This window comes from Bicyclus anynana, chromosome 5 (assembly GCF_947172395.1).
Source record: "Bicyclus anynana chromosome 5, ilBicAnyn1.1, whole genome shotgun sequence".
In the NCBI taxonomy this organism is placed as follows: domain Eukaryota; kingdom Metazoa; phylum Arthropoda; class Insecta; order Lepidoptera; family Nymphalidae; genus Bicyclus; species Bicyclus anynana.
The window spans coordinates 13,898,896-13,924,873 of record NC_069087.1 but is presented as its reverse complement, the minus strand read 5'-3'; the positions used below and the strand labels follow the sequence as shown (position 1 = coordinate 13,924,873).

Genomic DNA, 25,978 nt, shown 5'->3' with positions numbered 1-25,978 from the left:
GGGTTTTGGTTTTCTGTAATCAGAGACATGGTTTATCTCTGATTACGGAAAAAAACCAATCTTGATTGTTGATTAGAAACAAACAATTTGTGCTTGAAAACGAACTTATTGCTATAATTTTGCAAACTTATTGTGACAACTTATTGTGTCTAAAAGTTGGGTAGGAAGGTAGTAACTTCAGTGTCTAAAGCTAATAGCCTATAGCACCGTCAGACACAACAAGTTGCTTAACTAGCACGCTCTTTCACTATGTTTTCAAAACCATTAAATATTTTAAATTTTAAAAAATTTCAATAGCGAGTGACAACCCTAACACGTGGGTACTGATTTTGGTAAAGACTATAAAGGCCTAATTATATGATACTAGCGGACGCCCGCGACTTCGTCCGCGTAAATTTCGATGTCAACTTTACTACTACCCCTACCCTACCCTACCCCTACCCTACCCTACCCCTACCCTACCACTACCCCAACCCTACCCTACCCAACCCCTATATCTACCCTACCCCTACCCTACCCTAACCTACCCTACCCCTACCCCCACCATACCCCTACCCTACCCCAAACCTACCCCTACCCTACCCCTACCCCCACCCTACCCCTACCCTACCCCAAACCTACCCCAAACCTACCCCTACATTACCTACACCCTACCTCCATCCTACCCCTACCCTCCCTGTACCCTATCCCTTTCCTACCCCTATCCCACCCGTACCCCTATCTCACGCCTATCCTACCCCTATCCTACCACTTCCCTATCCTACCCGTACCTTTACCCTACCACTACCCTACCTCTACCCCTACCCTACCACTACCCTTAACCCGGCCCTAAACCTACCCTACCCCTACACTACCCCTACGCTTCCCTACCCGTACCCTACCCTACCCTGTAACTTCTCTATCTTACTCCTACCCTTAGCAAAATCGGTCCAGTCCTTCGAGAGTGGTGGTATGACCAAGAGAAATAGAGACTTCTATGCTAATAATATAAAGAGGTAAAGTTCGTGTGGTTGTAGGAGGTAATCTCTGGATCTACTGGACCGATTTGGAAAATTGTTTTACCAATAGAAAGCTACGTTATTTGCGAGTGTCATAGGCTATGTTTGATCCCCATATTCACACGGGAACGGGAACTACGTAAATGAAAGCGCCGGGCGTCATATAGCGGAATTTCTGCGTCTTTTAGAAATATTGTATTATCTCCGAAACTATTTAAGTAATTAACATACTGTAAAGGGCAAATCTTATCTCCATAATATCCTTGTGATTATTAAATAATTTATTTTAATAAGAATTAAAGTTTAGTTGTATAAATAATGACGTAAACCTAAGTATATAAAATTAATAATTTTTAAACACAAAAGGTACTATATCTGCTAATATATAGAAGATAGATATATGGTGTCGCGGACTTTTTTGTAGAACTTTTAAAGATACATAAAGTCTCTATACATTATTTTCAATTTTACTCAATAGTTAAGGCAGCGCATGCGAATAAGTCTGTTTAAGAGGATTTTCAGTCCGACCTGTATGACAAAAACTGTGATAACTCGGCTAATATATATGATACCAAAATATAATTATAGCCTATAGCACTCCCCGATAATGTAGCATTCTATTGGTGAAAGAATTTTTAAAATCGAACCAGTAGTTCCGAAGATTACCCCATTTAAAAAATGTGACAAACTTACAAACTTACAAACTTTACCTCTTTATAATATTAGTATAGATTATCTCCATAATATCCTTGTGATTATTAAATAATTTATTTTAATAAGAATTAAAGTTTAGTTGTATAAATAATGACGTAAACCTAAGTATATAAAATTAATAATTTTTAAAACACAAAAGGTACTATATCTGCTAATATATAGAAGATAGATATATGGTGTCGCGGACTTTTTTGTAGAACTTTTAAAGATACATAAAGTCTCTATACATTATTTTCAATTTTACTCAATAGTTAAGGCAGCGCATGCGAATAAGTCTGTTTAAGAGGATTTTCAGTCCGACCTGTATGACAAAAACTGTGATAACTCGGCTAATATATATGATACCAAAATATAATTATACCCTATAGCACTCCCCGATAATGTAGCATTCTACTGGTGAAAGAATTTTTAAAATCGAACCAGTAGTTCCGAAGATTACCCCATTTAAAAAATGTGACAAACTTACAAACTTACAAACTTTACCTCTTTATAATATTAGTATAGATATAGATATAGATAGTATAGATAACAAAGACTTGCGACCATTTTCAAGTTAACTCTGAATTGTAAGCGTATAGCTTAATCAAAGGCTATCATAAGTAGATTCCACTTACTGATGCCTGCAGCTATTGTATTCAAACACTGAAACTATTATTTCATTAATAATGTTATTGCACTTCTATGCTCGCCAATTATTTGATCTCAAATTCTCTATTCTCCTTTTGTCAGAGTATGTTGAACGAAGTCGAGTTCTTAATAACAAAACACGTTCGGGGGTTTAAATGTGTCATAAATATGCCGCAGTGCAGCATTGCTATGTAGTGGTCTAAAGGGTAGGCTTAATCGGAATTCGGAAAGCTAGCTATTCAGTTGACTGCCGAAGCCTGTTAGACCACACGTCGGTGTTAACGTTACAAAAAATGCACGCCTGTACTTAAAGGATAACATCTCATGCCTCGGGTAGACGGACGTGGTCAGTGAATTCTACCTTAATAGCTTGTCCTATGAAATGAACACCACCACATTATCATCATCATCACAATTATCAATCAATGGACGTCCACTGCTAGACCTTTTTTATTCTATTTTTGGAGTTTACTCCTTAAGAATCGATTTTTATATATAAGGCGCCCGGTATGAGAAAAATCCGAGGGGTAAAACCAACTGAACTAACGAAAAAGTGTCACGTTTTTGGTGCGCACCTTTAGTGCGCAACTTTCTAATTTATTTTAATGATTATATCATTGTAAGAGTAAAATATATAATGTGAAGTATATTATAAAGTCTATTAGTTATTTTACAATTCTATAAATTTAGTCTTCTTTAACATAAGCATTACTAAAGCCCTACTCGATGTGCACTGTTTACCAACAAAAAAAAGTGTGCATGTTAAAAAGAAACAAAAAGTTACCCCGAAGCACGTCTCAATACTCGCGCCTTAAAAGTGAAAGGTGCGCAACCGAGGTGCAGCAGGCCGCGGCGTGCGCGCCCGCCTACAGCGTGCACATGGGTGCGCACGTATGTGCACGCTGTTGGCGGCAGCGCACGGTGAAAGGTGCGCAGAATAGGTTGCGCACAAAAAACGTAACGCATGTCATTTCATAACTTATTGGAGTTCACTCCTTAAGAATAGATTTTTCATATTTCCTCCGTTATGAAAAAAATATGGGCAGTAAAATTCGATGAACGCATAGGGTTACCTTTTTTGTGCGCAACCTATTCTGCGCACCTTTCACCGTGCGCTGCCGCCAACAGCGTTCACATGCCTAGCGCGTCCGCACGCACGTGCACGCTGTTGGTGGGCGCGCACGCAGCGCTGCACCTCGCTTGCGCACCTTTCACTTTTCAGGCGTTGCTATTGAAAAGAGTAAACTCCATCCGTGCGTCGGAGCTGACACACACTTTTTTTTTATTCTTAATAGACTTGCGCTTGAATACAATCATGCCTGGTGGAAGCAATGATGAGGTCTTGGTTTTAGCACGCTTGCTTATTCACTCTTGTCTTGAAGGTGCACAAATCATAAGTGTTAGGAAACACTTATGATTTGTGCAAGTGTTAGGAAGCCGGAAGGGCATTCCACATCTTTGTTGTTCTTACTATACTAGAAATGTCGATGCGAAACGTTTTTAGTGAGTCGACTGGACATCGACAACAAAAGGATGCCAATTTAGGGCTAACCCGGTCTAAGTCGTCAGTCAACCTAATGGGGGGTCGACAAAAACTGCGTATTCCGGTGCGCCCGCTAAGTAACTCGAAGCCTTCTTATAAGCCCCATAGTTAGCAACCACCTACAACTACAAGGAAATTATTGTAGGTAGTGTACTACACTAGAAACTATATATGGAATAGCTAATTTGCTATGACAAATGACAAATGATTGCAAAATCAATTCAGTTCCATGGTATGAAAACAATTAAGATTGTGGTGTGGTGTGGTGTTGTGCTCAATGCGGAACGATATAATCATATTTTCAAAACAATTGAAAGGAAAAATATTTGTCGTAACGGAAGTTTAGTTCCAATAACTGTGTAAATATTTAAAATACCATTGACTGTTTAGGTGTTTGTACGAGTAGTTCTTTAAATGGGCTTGTAATAATTTTTATCTCATAGTTGTCAAAGCTTTGTACTGTTACAAAAAGGTTTACATTTAATCATTTTTAAGTTAGGATGAACTTATATGAAACAGATAAATTACCATGGCTTCGAGCGCATAGTTTCATGGATTTTTCGGATTACGGTTTTTATTACTTCATTGCATCCAATTGTATAAAACCAATTCTGAAGTGCAATGGGCAGGGCACATAGTTCAAAGAGCCGATAGACGTAGGGGTCCCAAGGTGCTAGAATGGCGACCCCACACCAGAAAACACAGTGTCGACCTCCCACTAGGTGGACCGAAGACATTAAGCGGGCTGCATGGAGCCGGTAAATGCTGGCAGCTCGAGACCATTTTGTTTGGAAGTCCATGCAAGGGAGCAGTGGACATCCATCGGCTGTCAATGATGATGATGATGATGATGATGACATATATAATTTGTAAAGTATATGTTAAGGTTAGATAGTCTAGATGAGAGCAGGAAATTTGGTCAGGATGACAGGTGTAGATATCTGTCAAAGGCGCCTTTAACCCTACACACGTCGTTCACAAGTGCGTGACTTCACTCAAGGTCATTCTCTACCATTCTAGGGTCTTATTTTGGTTACAGCATAACTTTGTTTGACATTAGTTTCCTTATTTTTGTAATAACTTCTAAGTCCGCTAAAATGTGCAATTATAATTTAACAGCTTAATTTAGAATTTACATCACTTTCTCTACAATAATTCGTTTGTATAATTTACGCTAACATAATTACGATCTGAACGTTTAGCGAGGAATGTAGCGGGGCTTCCGCGATTGCGACACTGTTTGATTGATTTAATTACATCTAGATATAAACCACGAGCGAGAAATCAATTTAGAACCAATTCAGATAGTGCTAGTGTTGTCCTCTGTATAATCTTCGATCATAGATTAGATGAACAACCAAATTAGGTATAACTATGAGCGTGCAGACATGCTTATTAATATATACTAGTGATCTACCCTGGCTGCTCACGTAACATTTAGCTATTATACTGATCATATTATTATGAAATAAATCTTGAAAAAAAACCTACCGACTTAAGCACAAATATAATGTTATTTAAGTACTATACCTACCTACTCATGTCTAATGATCCGTTAGATATGAGTAGGTTTTTACATGGACATTACTGAGGCTAAGACATTGAAAATCCGGATTCTTTTACATTTTTAATTTTCTGAGGAAGAGTTTTTGATAATTTTATTACCTAAGCCAATACGGAGCCTGCTGATAGTATGTTGTTTATGAAGGGATATAATATAATTTCATATTATTATGTAAATCGATATCACTGACCACTTTCCTGAATTCAAATCTCCTGTCTGAGAAAGTCTTAATCTTTCTATCAGAACCACAAGATAAATAAAGAACACTGTATTTGGAATCGTGATCGCCTCGGGGGCAAGCTTCGATAATAATGGTACATTTACATGAGTCTGTTTTGTACTTTTTTACTAGTTTATGAAACAAAGGCGAATGAAAATTTAAATTGAATATTTAATCTATACCAACGTAAATTATCGAAGTAAAATGTATTTAAATAGTGGTTCTCAAATGTTTAAGAGTATTTTTTATGTTATTTGACGGGACAAGACGTAGTTCACCCTAAGGTGAGTGGTAACCATAGCATGAAACAGAGCAACACATCGCAAGACATGCCTGGGAGTTGTTTTGCATACACCAATCTTAGGCATAGATAGATCATCATCGTCATCATTATCACCATGATCATCACCTAACTATATTAGGCTCACTGTTGAGCACGAGTTAAATATTGCATGTTATAATTGCAAAGCTACTTTTTAGTGGATTTATCACCTGATGGTAAGTGACACAGTATTTGACACAGCCACATGGCTCCACGGAAGACCAGCGCTGCGCTGGTGCATCCATCACTAGCGTAGCACATGCTGAGTGGTGACCATTTTGGTACCGCACACATATTTTTTTTTTGGATTTCATTTAATTATTAGTTTAATATCTTTAAATTATTAGTTTACTATATTTTTAAAATTTCTTTCTTTTGTTTTAAGTATTTGTTGTCTTTTGTGATTTATGTGTGTGTGTATGTGTGTGTGTGTCTAAATAAAATAATTTTCTTTCTTTCTTTCTTTATTTTAGGATAAAGGGAATTTAACCTGGATGTTTGGTGAATTATTGGCCTAACCCTTCTCAAACTACTGGTCCGATTTGGAATATTCTTCGAGTGTTAGATAGCTCAATTATCGAGGAACGCTATAGGATATATATTATCCCCGTATTCCTACGAGAACAAGAACCACGCGAGTGAAACCGCGCGGCGTCAGCTAGTTAGTTCATAAAGATGAACCTGGATAGGACTTCAGTTTGCCCTCTTTTTTCCAATATATACAAGGTAGTCTAGTTAAAAGCTGTGCACCTGTTTTGATCCTTACGTTAAAAGAAAACATGAATTAAACACGCCGATTGCGAAATCATAGGTTACGCATAGGACCAGGGCAGGTAAAATATTAGCTTGACTAGGTAATAAGATAAGAATTATTAGTATGAAATTGCATTGGGACACCTTGTCAGGCGGTATCGAATTATGATTTTACGTAAAGCCAAGAACTAATTAGTTTGCTTAATCATTAAATACGATGAAAGACTCGTGTTACGTCGCCGCTACACTTGCAAAGTGGTTCTATAGTCTAAAGTGATTCTGTAGTTTATATTATCACAACCATAAAATACATAATGAGGCTCCTTTTGACAAAAAAGTTGAACCGAGTTTGTCAATTACAAAAAATAAATTTAATAAAAAAAATATAACCGACTTCGAACTCGAAAATTAACCTAAACTAAAAAGCAAAGTCGGTTGAATTTTTTTTTTTATTAAAGTTTTTATTTTTTCATTTTTAGTGTTAGCATAAAACATAAAATTGTACAAACAGACCTTCAAAAAATTGTAGTGGTTTAAAAGACCTTATGGAAACACTAACAAATACACAAACAATTGATTTCTCCAGGATGCCATCATCAGATCCTGACATGAAAAAAATGGGACCACCCTGTAAGTAAACCCTTCTAAACAAAAAATAATTCTCAACATCGGTCCATAAATGACGGAATTATCGCTGGACATACATAAAAAAACATACATACAGCCGAACGTAGAACCTCCTTTTTGGAAGTCGGTTAATAAAAAAAAGCGTAAAAAACATCGTCGAAAAAATAACAACATCCTTCTTTTTTTTAAAGTCGGTAAAAAACAGTTTTTATACCTATTCCTATTATATACTCCCCGGCTGGGCCGACTGAGTTTTTTTTATTGGTCCAGGTCTGGCTGGTGAGAGGCTTACTGCTTACTAGACGTACTGCAAAGTGATTTAGCGTTCCAGTACCGAAAAGACTGTGGATTTTCATCCTTCTCCAAACAAGCCCGCTTCCATCTTGGATTGCATCATCGCTTTTCATGAGGTGAGATTGTAGTCAAGAGCTTACTTGTAAGGACTAAAATTAAAAATTTTTATCCCCGTATTCAGACGGGAATGGGGACAACGCCAGTGATACCGCAAAGTTCTGCTTGTTTAGGAGATTTTTTTTTACAAGTTAGCCCTTGACTACAATCCCACCTGATGGTAAGTGATGATGCAGTCTAAGATGGAAGCGGGCTAACTTGAAAAGAGGAGGATGAAAATCCACACTCCTTTCGGTTTCTACACGACATCGTACTGTAACGCTAAATCGCTTGGCGGTACGTCTTTGTCGGTAGGGTGGTAACTAGCCACGGCCGAAGCCTCCCACCAAACCAACCAACCTGGACCAATTGGACTAATTAAGAAAACCTAAATCGGCCCAGCCGGGGATCGAACCCAGGACCTCCGTTTTGTAAATCCACCGCGCATACCACTTCGCCACGGAGGCCGTCAAATTACAATTTACAAAAGGTTTACTATTAATCACTTCTACGATTTCTATTATCTTTCTATTTAATAAATTATAAACTATTGTTGATCATGAAAACTCAAGTATTTATTGTTAATAAAGTCAGTGATTTAGTGTTTAATGCTCAGTGATCGCTCAGCTTAATGTAAGAAACACAAGTTACTAAGCACACCAATCAGTATATCCAATCATAAGGCTTTAAAGTCAACGTAATAGTGGCTCAGGAGAGTAAATGCAAATCAGTCCAATGCTGCTTATTAGGCCCCCATTGCATAGAACGAGTGTGATAATAGAAAGTACAGTATACAGATATAACCTGATGATTTAAAGCTTTAAAGATTAGTAGTTTGATGGAGAAAATGCTAGTGTAAAGTGGCATAGCGTTGGATAATAGTTGTGGGGATTATGTCTAGCTTTATTATCGTTGGTGCTTAAAATGGTTTATGGCGTGTTTATGATATGTTTTCAATAGTTTGTCTTTATTACATATCATCATCAAAGAGAGCCGTGTAGCCCAGTAGATATGACCTCTGCCTCCGATTCCGAAGGGTGTGGGTTCGAATCCGGTCCGTTGCATGCACCTACAACTTTTCAGTTGTGTGCATTTTAAGAAATTAAATATCACGTGTCTCAATCGGTGAAGGAAAACATCGTGAGGAAACCTGCATACCAGAGAATTATCTTAATTCTCTGCGTGTGTGAAGTCTGCCAATCCGCATTGGGCCAGCATGGTGGACTATTGGCCTTACCCCTCTCATCCTGAGAGGAGACTCGGGCTCAGCAGTGAGCCGAGTATGGGTTGATGACGACGACATATCATCAAAATCCGTAAGAGACCTCTCTCTCCATATACTCCAGATATAGCGCAAAGGCAATCGGAAGGCAGTGGGCGGGCCAGATTTGTAGCAGAAAAGATAGGACAAAAGAATTCTGGAGTAGAGACCACGATTGTACTACCCCTACCCTACCTCTACCCTACCTGTACCCTACCTCTACCCTACCTGTACCCTACCTCTACCCTACACCTACTGAAACATAATAAAATAAAATTAAAATTATTACGAATCGTTTGTATGGGAGTAAACAAATTTCTTTTTCGACTTTGGAAACTTTTCTCTCCGTAAAAATCATCCTCGAACTTCAAGGAGTATTCTAAAAAAAGAATTAGCGAAACCGTTCTCGAGATTTGCGCTTAGGAAGATTCGAGATTAATTTTTACATTAGAGAATACGAATCATCTGTATGGGAGACATTTTTTATTAGACTTTAATTTTTTCTCTTCGTAAGAACCGAACTTCAAGGAGTAATCTAAACAAAGAATTTGCGAAAATATATTGCGTTATTTCAGTAGGCCTTGATGTCAGCTATCACCCTGTAGAGTATGTCTTACTATTTAACGGGACAACCTGTATATAGATTCATATTTGATTCTGATAAGATTAATATCGGATTACATTTAGCAAAGGTTTGTGTTCTCCGAAGCATATTAGACTCCAAGTGAACTCCGGAAAATTCAAAAATTTAACATTTTCAAGGCAGAAAGCTCAAATGCCGAAAGAAAAATAAAAATATTTCATACTTTATCTGTATGGATTAGAAACATCTTAACTAATATTATAAAGAGGAGGTTTGCGGTGTTGTAGGTAATGAATGTCTGGCTCTACTGAATCGATTTTGAAAATTCTTTGAAAGCCACGTTATTTGTTAATATCATAGCTTATATATTCTCCCCGTATACTCACAGGAACGGGAACTATGTGGGTAAAACCACGAGGCGTCGGCTATTAATACTATTAATACGCTGGAACTCTACAAAGTCAGGTACCAATAAAATTTCAATTATAATAAGTACAACATAATTAATGTTTTGTGTTTATTCTTAGTAACAAGACAATTTTATTCAATTACATTGAAGGTATTCAGTTCTGTTACGTTTTGTCGAGCAAATGTTTATTATACCTATAATTTAATATTTAACTTTTGACTTAATAACCTTCATTTGATCTGCAGATGTCTATTATTTTACAAGTAATATTTCTATTACATGATTGTTTTACTAGAATGTAACCAGAGGCTGACAATTTAAAACAATTTACTACTAATTTGTTTAGTAAACAAACAAACGTAGATACATACTCATAGGAATAATAAATTATTGATTTGTATGCAAAAAAAAATCTACGAAGTTTAAATTTTTTTTCAAAATTTATATATAGAGGTACAGTTTGTGAGGTTGTTGGAGGTAATCTCTGGATCTACTGCACTGATTTAGAAAATTATCAACTAACCAATACAAAGCTAGGTTATTAGTGAGTGTCATAGGCTATATTTTGTCCCCGCGTTCCGCCCATGATACCAACCAGATATATAGATAAACGCCCCGATAAGCCCCGCCCCCAAAAATTCTCAAAAATCCCCAAAATTTACATAGGTACGTATGTCCCACGGGCGTTCAAGGGTCGATCGAGAACCGGGACCAGTGCGTCCCATGGGCGTTTCTGTGGCTAGGCGAACGAGAATTACGCAGGTGAAACCGCAGGGTGTCTGCTAGTATAGTATAAAGGACCAAATAAAAACATCCTTTTTCGAAGTCGGTATATAGGTATGTCTATCTACTACTATACTTATTTCTACCGCCAAGTAGCGTCATATGTTTCGATGTGAACGTATTATCATTATACAATTTATATTTTTTAATTTGACCAATACACCTTGACCTTGACCAATAGACCATTATGCCCCTGCAATTTCCAGTATTTATGTATGTTCGCCTCAGTTTCGACGCACTATTGCCATGTCTAATAGTATGAAATATCGTTGTGAAATACTGCATATAGATTTAGTACAACATTATTCCAATATGTCAGAATCGAATCCATGACTTCTCGGATTGAGTCTGGCTTTTTTGGAGCTTTTTACCCGACTGCGTCAAAAGGAGGGTAATGTTTTTCGAGCGTATGTATGTGTGTATGTATGTCTATTTCTTTAGCACGCCCTATAGCCCAAACGGCTAGACCAATTTTGACATATGTGGTGACATATGCGGTGACAAGCATTGGTATTTCATTCTTTGCCCGTAAGAAAGTATTTGTCCCCGCCTGCAGCACCACAAAGTATTTAGTCAGAACTTTATACAGATATTTTGATATCTACTTGTTTTTCTCTTTTCAGTTCATTAAGCCGTCGGGTTTTTTGTTTTTATAAAAAAAAAATTAAGCTTACATATGTAATAATGACTCTACCACCGATTCGGGAGGTAGCTTCATAATTTACCTATATACGATACACTAGGCTTTTTTCTGTTACAAAGGTCAGCTTTACAAGTTCACTGCTAGAGTAGACAGATCCAGCGGTCGACGACTTTGACACTGTTTACATCTTAACAATAAAACATATGACGGATAATACGTTAACACCACAAAAATTCTATGACATAGGGCTGTCTGTTTGTCGGGCTTTTAGTTTCTTTAAGGCTTCTGTTGTGGAAGACGACCGGTAAAAGTTATAATAACTTAATCGCGGGATATTATTTCTTCCCTCATCTACTTTTTTAATATACTGTAAAACATAAGTTCTGTAAAAAGCTCCGAGTTTGAAAGTACCTAAGCGTATATCACCCCCCAAATATCCAAAAAGATCAAGTTCGTCCGTCAAAGTCAAAGTTAAAGCCAATATTTCTTTAGTAAGAAAGATGCATTTACTTTAGCACAGAGAATATTCATCATCATCATCATCAACTCATATTCGGCTCACTGCTGAGCTCGAGTTTCCTCTCAGAATGAGAGGGGTTAGGCCAATAGTCTACCCCGCTGGCCCAATGCGGATTGGCAGACTTCACACACGCAGAGAATTAAGAATATTCTCTGGTGTGTAGGTTTCCTTCACCGTTATATAGTCAGAGAATATTACGAGTATATAATCTTTGCATTTATTATAATACTATTTTTACATTACCTAATTTTATAATTATTTATTAAAGCCGTCAATTCCGGATATTATCATAGTGTAGGAAATAGTTAGTCTGAGACGGATATGCCGTTGCTCGATCTCATGTTGGCTTGTGCCGACGCTAGGTGGCGCGACTAGTTTCCGTAAAGAGTAGGAAGTTAGAGAGGGGTAGCGATCGGTTGGCTAGAACGACTTGCGTTATATCGCAAGCGCTCGTCGTACGGTCGGCTTTAATATGCTAGTAGCCGTAGAGTAGTAGTAGTAGAGCCGCCCACATTTCTTGTTGTGTAATTCTTTATGGATACTTGGGATAGGCGGAGATTACTGTCGAAGGCGCCTTTAACCCTACACACAACGTTTACAAGTGCGTGACTCCACTCCAGGTCATCCTCTGCCATTCTAGGGTCTTACAGTTTGATTTGTTAATTAAGTTGTCCTGACAAATATTGTGAATCAAAACTTTTGTACCACATTGGTTTTCTTATTTTTTTAATCCACTTTTGAAGCCTTTTTCTAAGAATAGAAATATTCTGATAGTGATCGTTACAGAATTAAACAATCAGTCAATCAATCAGTTGAACGTAAGCCCACCAACCCTCATTAAAGTAATGCTGTGTTTCATATCTCTATATTATCTCCTCTCACGCAAGGAAGGAGCCGTTAAAAAGGCTGATAATGATGATAACGACCAGTTTCGCACCCTCATGAGGCTCTTAGTCATGAGCTTTTTCATGATGTATTTTTTTACCAAATTTTTAAATATTGAAACGTAGTTGCGGGCAACAGCTAGTATGTATTAAAACAATACAATAGCTAGTCGTATATCATTCGTATAACAAGTTCGTTAACGTGGAACTCTAAGATAATAATCTTTACGATTCGTTTGAACAAATCTAATTAAAACAGTTGATATTTACCTTCAAATTCCATGGCTACTGTGCTTGTTCCCATAGTAAAAACAATGGAGTATAATCTGTTTTTGTTTATTTAATTAAGTCAAAGTGCCTAAATTATTACACTTGCATATGACAAGGTCAACTCTCTAACTTATGTGATAGTTCGATCCAAATAGTAACGTAGTGAATCTGAGTTAGAGACGAGCTTCACCCATCTGTTTTTAAGAAAACATTGGCATAATGGACGCCAGCGCCATCTAGAATCTATACTTATAATACGAATTCTGTACATTTTGTTCATTGATAATATTTTTTTTTTTCATAAATAATCGATACTAATGCTAAAAATATTTTTTTTCGATGTTTTGTCTGTCTGTCTGTCTGGTGCAGTGTTTTTTTGTTATTCGGGCATCCGTACGAAGAAGTACCGCCAAGCGAAACCGAAAGGAGTGTGGATTATCATCCTCCCCCTAACAAGTTAGCCCGCTTCCATCTTAGATTGCATCATCACTATCCATCAGGTGAGATTGTAGTCAAGGGTTTACTTGTAATGAATAAAAAAAATAAAAAATACAATCATAAATTACTTAGTAATAGTAAACACATTTTTATATTAATATAAATATTAAGGTGTTTGGTTTAGAATGTTCAATATCGCGTTGATAAGAAAGCGCTCACACAATAATTACCTTATCAGCCGGACCGGACTTATGGACCTCCAAGCACAACGATCTCGAGCCGCCAGCATCCAGCGGCGCCCTGCAACCCCCTTAATATCCTCAATAGTATTTCATACCTACGAATTAGGTTATTCAATCCAGTCTATACAATGAAAATTCGATTAAAATATAGCTAAGTAAAATAATGCAGAATATAAATGTTGAGATAGGATCAATAACCTATTAAAGTTCAATGATCTTCGTAATTTATTTAAGTTGAACATCAATTAAAAAAAGTATGTAAATTTTTTTAATTGAGAAAAAATATCTATTGAATCGACAAAGATTAATTGCTTGTTTTGGCGTTAACCTGATAAATTGATAACATTATAAAATTAAATTAATTGTTTCCTAATTAAAGGTGTGGTGTGCCAATTAGCTCTTATTCATTATGTTTGTGGGTTTTATGAAAAGGAGATATTAAAATAAACTAGCGGACGCCCGCGACATCACTCGTCTAAAAATGTGTTTTTTACAAATCCCACGGGAACAACAGATGTTTCTAGTAAAGTGCGCCCATGTTCTGCTTGTAGAATTTATCTCTTTACCAAATTTCATCTTAATCGAAGCAGGTTTGGCGGCTCGTTTGATGTCGTCAATCCATCTTGTAGGGGGGTAGATCACTACCCCTTGCCCCGCCATTACATAACCAATAGCGGGGCTGCAGGGCACTAGGGTCCATGTTTCATTTGTCATGTCCATGATAATATTTTAACCAGATACTTATAAACGCGGGAAGTAGTCAATTAGAAAAGGTTACACCGCCATTCTTTGAGCCTTCTAATATAAGGCTCAAAGTCACTCAGTGGGCGATGGAGCGAGCTATTCTTTGAGTTTCTCTGCGTGATCGAATCAGATGAGGAGATCCGCAGACGAATAAAAGTCATCGACATAGCTCAGCGAGTCGCAAAGCTAAACTGGCAATGGGCAGGCCACATAGTTCGAAGAACCGATAGACGTTGGGGTTCCAATGCTTTAAAGACGACTCTGCACCGGAAAGCGCAGTGTTGGTCAACCCCCCACTAGGTGGACCGAGGTCATCAAGCGGATTGCAGGAAACCGCTGAATGCTGGCGACTCGAGACCGTTGTGCTTGGAGGTCCATGCAAGAGGTCTGAGTGCATCAGTAGATGTCCATCAGCTGATAATGATGAATGATGATGATGATACCGCCATTTATAGGTTGCCAAAGCAGCGTCAGTCCATCTGCAGTTTGCACCAAGAGCACGTGATATTAGCAGTTGAGGTGGCAGGTGAGACAGGTGAGGTTATAGCTGTAAGTCAGATATTCTGTGCAGTGTAAAAAATGTTAACCCTACCAATTAGACTGTGAATCCATCAAAAGACAACAATGCGCAATAACAACCTTCTACTACTCTTCAATGTCAAACGAGGAGTTCAACGAGCCAAAATGACATTGTACTCGTAAATAACCAACAATGGATAAATCATAATTTAAATTATAATGTTGGTAATACACTGGGTTTTAGTGATACCACTTCTACGCCCTCCGTGGCGCAGTGGAATGCGCTGTAGATTTACAAGACTGAGGTCCTAAGTCTGACTGGTGGGAGGCTTCGGCCGTGGCTAGTTACCACCCTACAGGCAAAGACGTACCGCCAAGCGATTTAGCGTTCCGGTACGATGTCGTGTAGAAACCGAAGGGAGTGTGGATTTTCATCCTCCTCCTAACAAGTTAGCCCGCTTCTATCACTTACCATCAGGTGAGATTGTAGTCAAGGGCTAACTTGTAAAGAATAAAAAATAAAAGAAAAAAATAATATACCACCACCAGCGAATTTTAGCGAAAAGCGGTTTTCTGTAGAATACTGGTTTATAATGTAGCCTGACACTTTCAAGTTTCAGTTTTCTTTTGGCAAAATCGGTAGATCCATAGATTACAACCTACAACCTCACAAACTTTACCTCTTTTAATATTAGTATAATTATTTATTCTCGGGACTATACCCATAATATTTCTTTACTCTTAGATAAATTATTACTCATTTTATCTTACGTTTCGCACAGAAAAACAATATCAGTTTGTTACACAGATTAAAATACATGATAATATTATGTAGCATTAATAATCAATATTTGTCTTTTCGACTATTTTTATCACCAACATATTCGACATATTTTTAATTAGCTTACTGTTGTACTTTTATCTTTTGTTTAACAAATAAATATTTTATTATGAGCAACCTGTCTTTACTTTAACTAGCTTCTGCAATCGAATTTGCATTTTGTTCGAATTTTATAACACCATTGGCTGTTCCAGGCATAACATTCTATAATGACTGTATGTACAAATCAGAAAAAATACCCATGTATACTTTTGGTCTGTTTCATTACAATCAGTGGTTTAAATTCACAAAGAATAACAAACACAGAAACATTACATTTTATTTATAAATGTAAATCAAATATAAACAAACTGTTTTAAATATAAACTGTAGCTCTCCTCATTTGATTCACTTTCTCGATTGATAAAATGGTATTCAGATCACATTTTACTTTACTAATATTATCGATCGCTATAACTATTGGAAATGTTTCAACAAGTTCTCTTTGGAATTCTAATAAAAATACATTTTTGAATTTTACTCAACTAAGTGGTCGGTACAATTTTTGGACTGAAGAACATACAGTAACAACTGACGATGGATATATTCTTACTGTATTTCGAATGAGGAGTAAAGACTGTTTTGCGTTTAAAAAATATCCGGTATTGCTTATTCACGGACTATTTCAAAGCGCAGACACTTGGCTAGATGCTGGACCAGACGCGGGACTGGCATATCTAATAGCGAACGAATGTTACGACCTGTGGGTAGGAAACCAGCGAGGTAACTATTACGCAAGGAAACATGTCACTTTAAATCCAGATAGAGATCCAATATTTTGGAAATTCTCAATAGATCAAATGGGAATCTATGATCTCCCTGCCATGGTGGATTATATTTTAAAGAATACTAAAAAGGATAAACTGAGCTACGTTGGCTTCTCGCAGGCTGTTGGAACATGTTTGATCATGTGTTCAGAGAGATCTGGTTATTGTGACAAAGTGAATATCCTAATAGCCTTAGCTCCATCATCGAGAATTACCAATATGAAATCAGTAGTTTTAAGAACTGTTTTTGACAAATTTAACAAATTGAAAGATGTTTTAACTTCCATTGGCGTGTACGAAGTATTTGCTTTAGGTGAACCCGTACAAGCGCTGGTGAGCTTACTGTTTAAATCTGATATATTTGCATGGGTGACCTCTAGTACCGGGCTAGGTTTATTTGACTCACCTAATCCGGGATCTATAGATAGCAAAACTCTGCAGCAAATAGCCACGCATACACCGTCCGGAACGTCAACGCATACTTTAGCTCAATATGGACAGAGTTTGGAAACGGATAATTTCCAAAAATTTGATTACGGAAAGAAACTAAACATTGAAACTTACGGAACAGATCAAGCGCCAATATACAATTTATCTGCTACGACTGCACCTGTAGTGGTCTTGTATGGGAACAACGATCATGTTGATTATATTGAAGATGTTTTATGGATGGTAAAACAATTGCCGAATGTATTGGAAGTGAGAGAAATCGCTGACCCTCTGTGGAACCATTTTGATATGGTGTACAGCCAAAATATTAAGAATCTGAGTTTCCCTATTGTGAGTGAGTATTTACTAAAATACAGCACAGCGTAAAAACGTTTCACGTTGTAAATATACTATACTATAATAGGCTAGAGTGATGTGGTCTGCAAGAGAAAAACAGCTTTAAGCAATAGAAAACCTGTGTGCCTGTACTTTTAGACCGTATGATTAGATTTTTTAGATTTTTGTATGATTCATTATTTTTTTAATTCATTCAATCTGTTTAAATTTTCTCTTCAAATTCTTGATTTAGTAATTGACAGAATATCAACTTTACCTATTGATTTTATTTATATTATATTTTTGTCGCTGTATTTGATTTACAACGACTATCTTCTAATTTACTTCCTGATTTGATTTCAAAATAACCGATGAGTTGTATGAGCTATAAGGCTAATGGATGTATATTTCTTTACCAGACCTTCATTCTTACAAATAGATACCATGTTTAGTTTTACATCAAGGGTGACAAACCAAAAATATTCTAGATTGACAATATAGGCATACCTACTTATAAATACCTAACCATTAGACGTAAGACGTATGTCGCAATAAAAGATTTTAGTGATTGTTACGTTTTTAACCTGATAAAGTCACTTGTTGACCCTGACAGGTAAGAATTGCGTGTTAAATTTAGTTTAACCTTAAGCATACAATCCGTACACATTGTTTCACTTAGCGATAAGGCATTTGAACATAAGTAATTATTATACAGTTATAATAATAATGATTAATAATATAGGCAAGGGCGCTATTTCACACTTGTCGACGAACTTCTAAAACACATCAATGACACGTCTAATTCAAATTATATTTTTTTTTTGTTTTTAGGACTTTGTAGCCCTATTTTACCGCTTTAGAATTTGAATTTTAAACATTTTTGAATCTCATTATATTTCGTATTTTTTTTTATGGTTTATAAACAAATTTTTAAAACTGTAACTCTAAAAATGAAGGACTTTCCACACAAACTTTCAACCCCTATTTCACCCTTTTCTTAGTTTATTTTCGCAATAAAAAGTATCTCATAACCTTTTCCGTATTATGGTCTTAAACCGTGCCAAGTTTCATTTGAATTCATTCAGTAGTTTCAGCGTGATGCCCGAATAACAAAAAAACACGCGCAGACAGACAGACGAAAAATCGAACAAAAATATTTTTAGCTTCTCTTCTTCTGAAAATGTTTTTGTTATCTATAAAATTTGTATTTGTATGTAGTTAAACGACGATACAATAGATAATATTGGCTTTTTTTTTTTTTTTTAAAAAACATACGGCAATATTTTTTGGTGTTAGCCATTGATTTCGAATATAAAATATATTTAATTTAACAAAAGACAATATATAAGAATAAATGAAATATGTCTCGTTTCTGTCGGGCCTGGGTTTTTTTGTATGGAGCGTGACCGTCCTCCTTTTACCTGTTATAAAAAAATCTACTTTAATTTTAGCATAAAAATTGCCGTCTAGGCAAAAAACAACACAACAAAGAAAATCATATGCGAGCACATAACCATAAGCAATTAAAATCTAGATTATTATTAAAGATTACGCGACGTGCTAAGACCTGTTACCTCGAAGATAACATCTATACACGTAAATCCAATTGACAATTCGAGGAATTACTATACCTTGGCAACTTCGTTAACTCCCGATGGTCCGCGCGGGCCGGGGGGCGTGTAGCGATGAATGAAAAACCCACGACTGATTCACCAATGATTGTGGGTAAGTAATATATACTCAAACAATTATATAAATTGTATGCGCGCCATTTATATGGCAATACACTGTGACTTTATATTTTGTATGTCCATCTTGTATATTTATTAAGTGTATTAAGGCAAATAAAGTTGATTTCATTTTTTCATTTCATTTCATTTCACCTAACTTCCCCAAACGCACGATTTCATTCCCCCCGTCACCCGCATATCATGGGAGTGTTATTAACGAACTTGCCAGACTACAGAATTATGTTCAGAAAGAGCCTCTTCGGCTCAGAAAAAGAAGGCTCAGAGCCACTCTGCGGGCTATGATGCGAGCTAAGCTCGGAGTATCTCTGGGTAATCGAATCAGAAATGGGGGTAACTCTTGATATTACTAACTGTGCTCTTGTTAATAATTAATATAGCTGGTAGGTACCTATCTACTAGTCTAAGAATGATCCATTTATATTTAATAAACTTTGTAACATTTTTAGGGTTCCGTAGTCCACTTGTAGTTTCGTCATGTCCGTCTGTCCGTCCGGTTTAGCGCAGAGACTATTACTACTAGAATGCTGTAAATTGACATGAATATTATGTACATTAAAAATGTGAACAGAGTCGTTAGTTAAAATTTTGAATAATATCTTTTTTAGGGTAGGTACCTCACCAACATGTAAAGTGGGGAAGAATGTTTTTTTACTCGTTTATCTCATAATATGAGGTATCGGTAGATAGGTCCTTAAAAGATATGAAGGTAGGGAGGGGGAGAAATATTAAGCTCTAAAATTCTTGTTAGAGTCAAATGTCCGCATCTTCTACCGGCTACTAAGGATAAAAAATTCACAAAAGTAGGATATATAATGAAATTACAAGGAAAACTATAATGGATAATTAGAAATCGCTATTTAAAGAGTAATAGTCGACCAACTTAAAAAACGTTGTTGGTAATCGAAAATTGTATACTATTCCTTTGTTAATTAAAAAATAAAGTTGTCAGTAAGATAACTCAGAGTTTGTTACATCTAGAAAGATAAAATTTAGTATGGGTATGTACATTCATTTCAATTATAAAATGGTAAAAAAAATTAAAAAAAAATTTTTTTTGGGTTCCTTCCTAATATGCAAAGTAAGGATGAATTTTTGGTCCCATGGAAATCCCATGGTGTGGGGTATGGTTATCGGTATTTTTGTGTTAATCTACGAAACCCTACTCTGCGCGTTGCCTGACACACACTTGGCCGGTTTTTTTCTTAATAAATATTGTGTAATAGAAAATTTTCCACGATAATTATCTTTTCATTGTAACCGCTCTGTTGTTCTACTTTCCAATTAATAAACCACAACAAAGTTCAAGATATTTTTCATAAAACAAAACTCTTCATCAATTTTATAGCTTTAATGGTTTATAAAATTATTCACTTCATTATTTTTATAAAGCTTTATTTATCTGTAACTGGGACAATAATTCATATTTCTCGTTAGTGGTAATTCGCAAACAAAAGATACGTTATAAATATTTTTGAAATTGATTGCCTTAATGTGGCGTAAAAGTGTTTTAATACGAGTAGGAGTACCTTATGATATAAGAAAAACGATAAGGTTTATGTGTTACTAGGGTACGATCCCGACTCCGTTCGTGTCTGAAATTAATTGAAGTTTTTAAAATGAAAAGTTGGAGGTGCACCGGACCGGATTCGAACTCCAACTCTCCAGAATCAGAGGCAGAGGATCCACTTGGCTATCACAACACGGAAGATATACTTAGTAGACCTTTATATTATAATTATGCACTCCGAGTTCGTCCAAGTACTTAATTTTTTGTCAAAAATCAAATTTTAAAATATAACATGAACAATAAATAAAATAATAATCAAAACGATCCAATTAGTGGATAGATAATTTGTTTTGAAACTATGCAATAATGTTTTTTATATTCGTACCAAAAATAGTCATTAGTTCTAAAACTATCATTCCACATTTCAATTATAGTCAATCATGTAGCAATGTGGGTAAGAATATATCGTGACTAAGGCAATTACCCAAGAGACTCGACCCACAAGATGGCATTACCAAATTTAAATTGATACAACTGTTTTTTAACGCTTAAGGCAATATAATTATGTGCAAACGAAACAAAAACTTAGTATTGCGAATTTTGCCTTAAAATGGAAGCAGTTATAAAGTCGATATAAGTAAAATTTATCCGGGTAGGTGCGTATTCCATAGTAACTTTATAAGTTGGGAGTAACCAAGTGTCAACTGCCAAGGGTCCCGTCATTATCAACCCATATACGGCTCACTGCTAAGCTCGAGTTTTCTCTCAGAATGAGAGGGGTTAGGCCAATAAGTCCACCACGCTGGCCCAATGCGGATTAGCAGACTTCACACACGTAGAGAATTAAGAAAATTCTCCGTTATGCAGGTTTCCTCACGATGTTTTCCTTCACCGTCAGAGACACGTGATATTTAATTTCTTAAAATGCACACAACTGAAAAGTTGGAGGTGCATGCCCCGGACCGGATTCGGACCCACACCCTCCGGAATCGGAGGCAGATGTCATATCCACTGGGCTATCACGGCTCTCTAGGCCAAGGGTCCCATCATCAAGTAATTCCAAGTAGATCACTAAGGGAGTGTTGTTATTATTAAGGATAATTTATTAAATAGGGAATTGAGAAAATCAAACTATAGAGAAAATATGTCAATAGGGGAACTCTTTGCATAGCTAAAACTTTTGTCGGGTTTTGCTCATGTTACAGAGCCATAGTAAAATTCATAGTTGCCTACCATGCTTAACTATAATAGGAGAATGGGCTTTCAAATTTATTTAACGGTTTCCACGGAATATAGTGGTCACAAGCTGCTAGCACTAGTTTGGCAAGTTCGTAAATGACACTCCCATGATATACGGGCGACGGGGGGAAAGGACTGCGCGGGAGTGAAATCATGCGCGCGGGGCATCCCTACCCCCCTCCCGGCCCGCGCGGACCATCAGGAGTGTTACGAACGAATTTACCAAGTTATACAGTGAACGCTTACGATCAAAGCAGACCTGAGGGCCTAGTGCCAGTTTAATACTGTGACGATCGCGTTAACGTAAACGCGAATTTCTAAGGAATTGAAACACAAACGCTTACGGCGACGAAGATGGCTACGAGATGGATGACGCACATACCAGATATGACACAGCCCCAGCGCAGGACAGCGATAGAATCGCAGTCTGCGTTGGGCACTCCACCGGACTTGACCCCGCCCCAGTGCAGGATAGCGAGTAATTGCAGTCCGCGCGGGGCACTTTGATTGACATCGTCTAGTACCCTTAGTCCGAAAGGCCTCAGCCCCGAAAGGGGCTGGAAGAACATGACCAGGGAACAAGATCCCCCGCGCCTTACCCGGGCAAGGAGGCATAGCCTCGAGGCCCCCACCTGGATTTTTATCCGGGAGGAGATGACCTACGTGCTGAAATTCGCGTTTACGTTAACGTGATAGTAAGAGAATGAAAATATTGAAACTCCCACTAGGCACACTGAGCCAATTAGGAAAATAACCTAAACTCTCGAGCTGGTAATCAAACCCAGGACTTCTCGATTGAAAACTAACTAAACAAATGCACCAGAAAGGTTATTGCGGGTTGAAATCTACAAATATGTTTGACATACTTAGCAATGAAACCAACGTTTCAAACAACAAATGATCAAATTATTTGACAAACACGTCTGTTTTGACAAAAAGTTCAATCGTAAATCTCACTTATAGAACTCGACAGATTAGATCGCAGTAAACTTTAAAAAATCGAATACGAAGAAACTTCACTATAATACTTTTCTTGCAATACCGCAAACTATTTTCTGTGTCAAATAAATAAATAACAGGCGTAAAGTCGTGAATCTAAACGCAACATCTCGTAAATATGAAATTTATTGATGTCTATGTATTTCCGGATCTATTGCTACAGTGCATACTTTATTTATTCTGAATACCTATTGCAAAAGGAATGATCTTAATATTATGTTACTATCTAACAGTGAATGCGTTTAGATAGCTTTTTCTTACGAATTGCATGTATTTTGTGTTTTTTTGGATAGTGTTTTGGGTGTGTGTTTGTGTAATATCTGTTTCTTGAGTATTAACTTTCAAGCTTCTTCTAGTTTAACATTTGTGTTATAAATTTATCTGATATTAAGCTCGTAGTTATCATGTGGTAAAAATAGTACTTATCAACATTCTACTTTCGGAAGAATTTGTGTTAGCAAAGTTACTCTATAATCACTAAAAATAATAAAAACATCCGTCTCCTAAATTGGACCAATTATAATCTATAGATACCTACTAATAATTTAAAGAAGTAAAATGTGTGATATTTTAGGGGTAATATCTGGATCTATTGATCCGATTTTTAAAACTCTTTTACTCATAGAAAACCACGTTATTTATGAGTGTCATATGCTATATTTTATCCCCATAATCCCACGGGAACGGAAACTACGGTAAAACCACGATGCGTCGGCTATTAATTTACATGTATTTAAAAAATAAAAAGATAAAAGAGATGCGTGATAGCCCAGTGGATACCTCTGCCTCCGATTACCGAGGGTGTGGGATCGAATCCGGTCCGGGGCATGCACCTCCAAGTTTTCAGTTGTGTGCATTTTAAGAAATTATGTATCACGTGTATCAAACGGTGACGAAAAAACATCGTGAGGAAAGAGAATTTTCTTAATTCTCTGCGTGTGTGAAATCTGCCAATCCGCTTTGGACCAGCGTGGTGGACTATTGGCCTGACCTCTCTGATTCCGAGAGGAAATTCGAGTTAAGCTGTCAGAATATGGGTTGATAAAAAATAAAAATGAATTATGTAAGGTCACATTAAACAAGTAGCTCTGCCTACACGTTGTTAGTAGGTAGACCTACAGTGAAGCAGTTCTACGTAACAGACGCCAATAGTAAACAAACAGCCCTCAATTATTCACGGCACTCCACAAATCGGTTTAGATGCCATACAATTAGACAGAATAAGGGTGGAACCACACGAAATTACTGGCTAACGCATTCGTGTTACGTGAAGATTACGGTATAGGGTAAGAGACAGTGGTGTTTTATTTTCTGATTAGATTACTGAGCTTTTTTTTATTTTTGACGTTTTGTCATCATAATAAAACACAAAAGTATAGAATAAACCATTTAGTAGTAAGTTAAGTTAAAATAGGAGATAAAAATACTGAACAAAGAAATAAATTAACAACGTAGGTACCTATAGTATATATGTCATGTATATCGAAAATGTTGCTTGTTTCAGTCTGAAGAGCACGCTTGCCAGTGAAATTTCATTTATTATGATAAAGAACGTTCATTAATAATTTTGAATTGCCAGTACGTTAAAAATATAATTTTATTATTAATTAATAATTTCAGTTATTAATAATTTTAAAGTGATGAAAATAAGGTGAAAAGTATAATCTTAAAAATTGCTTTTTGGTTCAAGTTTCATGTTCTTCTTGTATTTGTTATAAAGTTGTTCAAATAAAAACTAAAAATTAAACCATAACATAAATAATGAATGAATTATCATTGTTTTTATTTATTTTAAGGTTTAATTTTTAGTTTTGATGATCCACTATAGCTGTAACGGTGGACTCTTGGCGTATAAAGTTTCGAGTGTACGATGTAATCGTTGCAAAAGATATCATGACACGCGTCAATTGCTCCGCATATTTGTGTCAGGGGCATCTATTCAGTTTTAAGAACCGGATACGGGTTTTGTTACAATTATATCTTTATTATATAATTCGACACACGCTGATGTAACAGATACATGATTTTAAGTGACGCTGACATCTTTGTCAATATCGCCTGTTGGCTTCATTAAGGCTTAAATCGAGATGTGATTGATTACTAGTTTTGTCATCATTTTCCCTTGTCTTTCAAGACCCTTCATGTCTTGAACGCGTGGAGGTACTTACTGAGTTCAAATGAACATCATATACTGATGTCTACAGTTACTTGAAGCTGTGAAAAAACCAAACTTTACTTAAAAAAAGATACCGCTGTTTATCCTGCAATAGCGACAATAAAGGGAATCAATATTTTTACAGATTGTTGTGTATCATTTGCGTTTTATCCATTAATTACGGGTGTCCCGCAATTAATGGATACATGTACATATACTTCCTACATCGTTAATTCAATGATTTAGGTACCTAAGCGACTTTTAATTATGTGGTACCTACTAAGTTCGGATCCTCGGTCGGGCTATGATATTGTGAGTTTTTTTCTACGCATATGCTTTGCACTTTAACCTATCAATCAATCAATCAATTTATTTATTTGCAGATATATGTATATACCGACCACCTGTATATATAATATATATATATATACAGGTGGTCGGTATATATACGGACCCGGTTCTTATTATTATTAGCATTAATCATTGGAGTAGCCTAGTAGATCTGTATAGCGTATGCTCTTTAAGCTCTACATCGGATCTCCTATATAAGAAAAGCAAAGTCCATGTTGTGATTTTTACAGTATATACCTTAATATTAGGAACATTAACTAGTTTCAAAACCGTCTGAAGTGTTTAATTAACACCTTGTTCATGCAGCGCATCATAAACTAAACTGTTATTGATTTTGTTTACAGTTTGCATGTATAATACCATGACTTAAAATGTTAAAGAAAAAAACATGTATTATAATTCCAAGAATTATAATCCTAGTTAGGGCAGAATCTAGTAATGTGGCGCCTCTAGTAATTTGTAGTGCGCAGCTAGAACGCAAAAAAGGCACAGCGTGGGGTTTCCTTAATG

At 36.5% G+C, this 25,978-nt stretch overlaps 2 protein-coding genes across 2 annotated transcripts in view; one reads left to right on the top strand and one right to left on the bottom strand.

The window, feature by feature from the left end:
* The window catches only part of LOC112052135 (pre-piRNA 3'-exonuclease trimmer), a 494,504-nt gene that overhangs the window by 363,328 nt on the left and 105,198 nt on the right, over nt 1–25,978 (bottom strand). The window lies entirely within an intron of this gene.
* LOC112051787 (lipase 1-like) lies at nt 16,303–17,517 on the top strand. Its single transcript, XM_024090578.2, has one exon. It carries the CDS (start codon nt 16,303–16,305, stop codon nt 17,515–17,517), a length of 1,215 nt encoding a protein of 404 aa, XP_023946346.2.

Coding starts and splice junctions, on each gene's coding strand:
- LOC112051787 (XM_024090578.2), top strand. CDS start 16,303: ATGGTATTCAGATCACATTTTACTTTACTAATATTATCGATCGCTATA.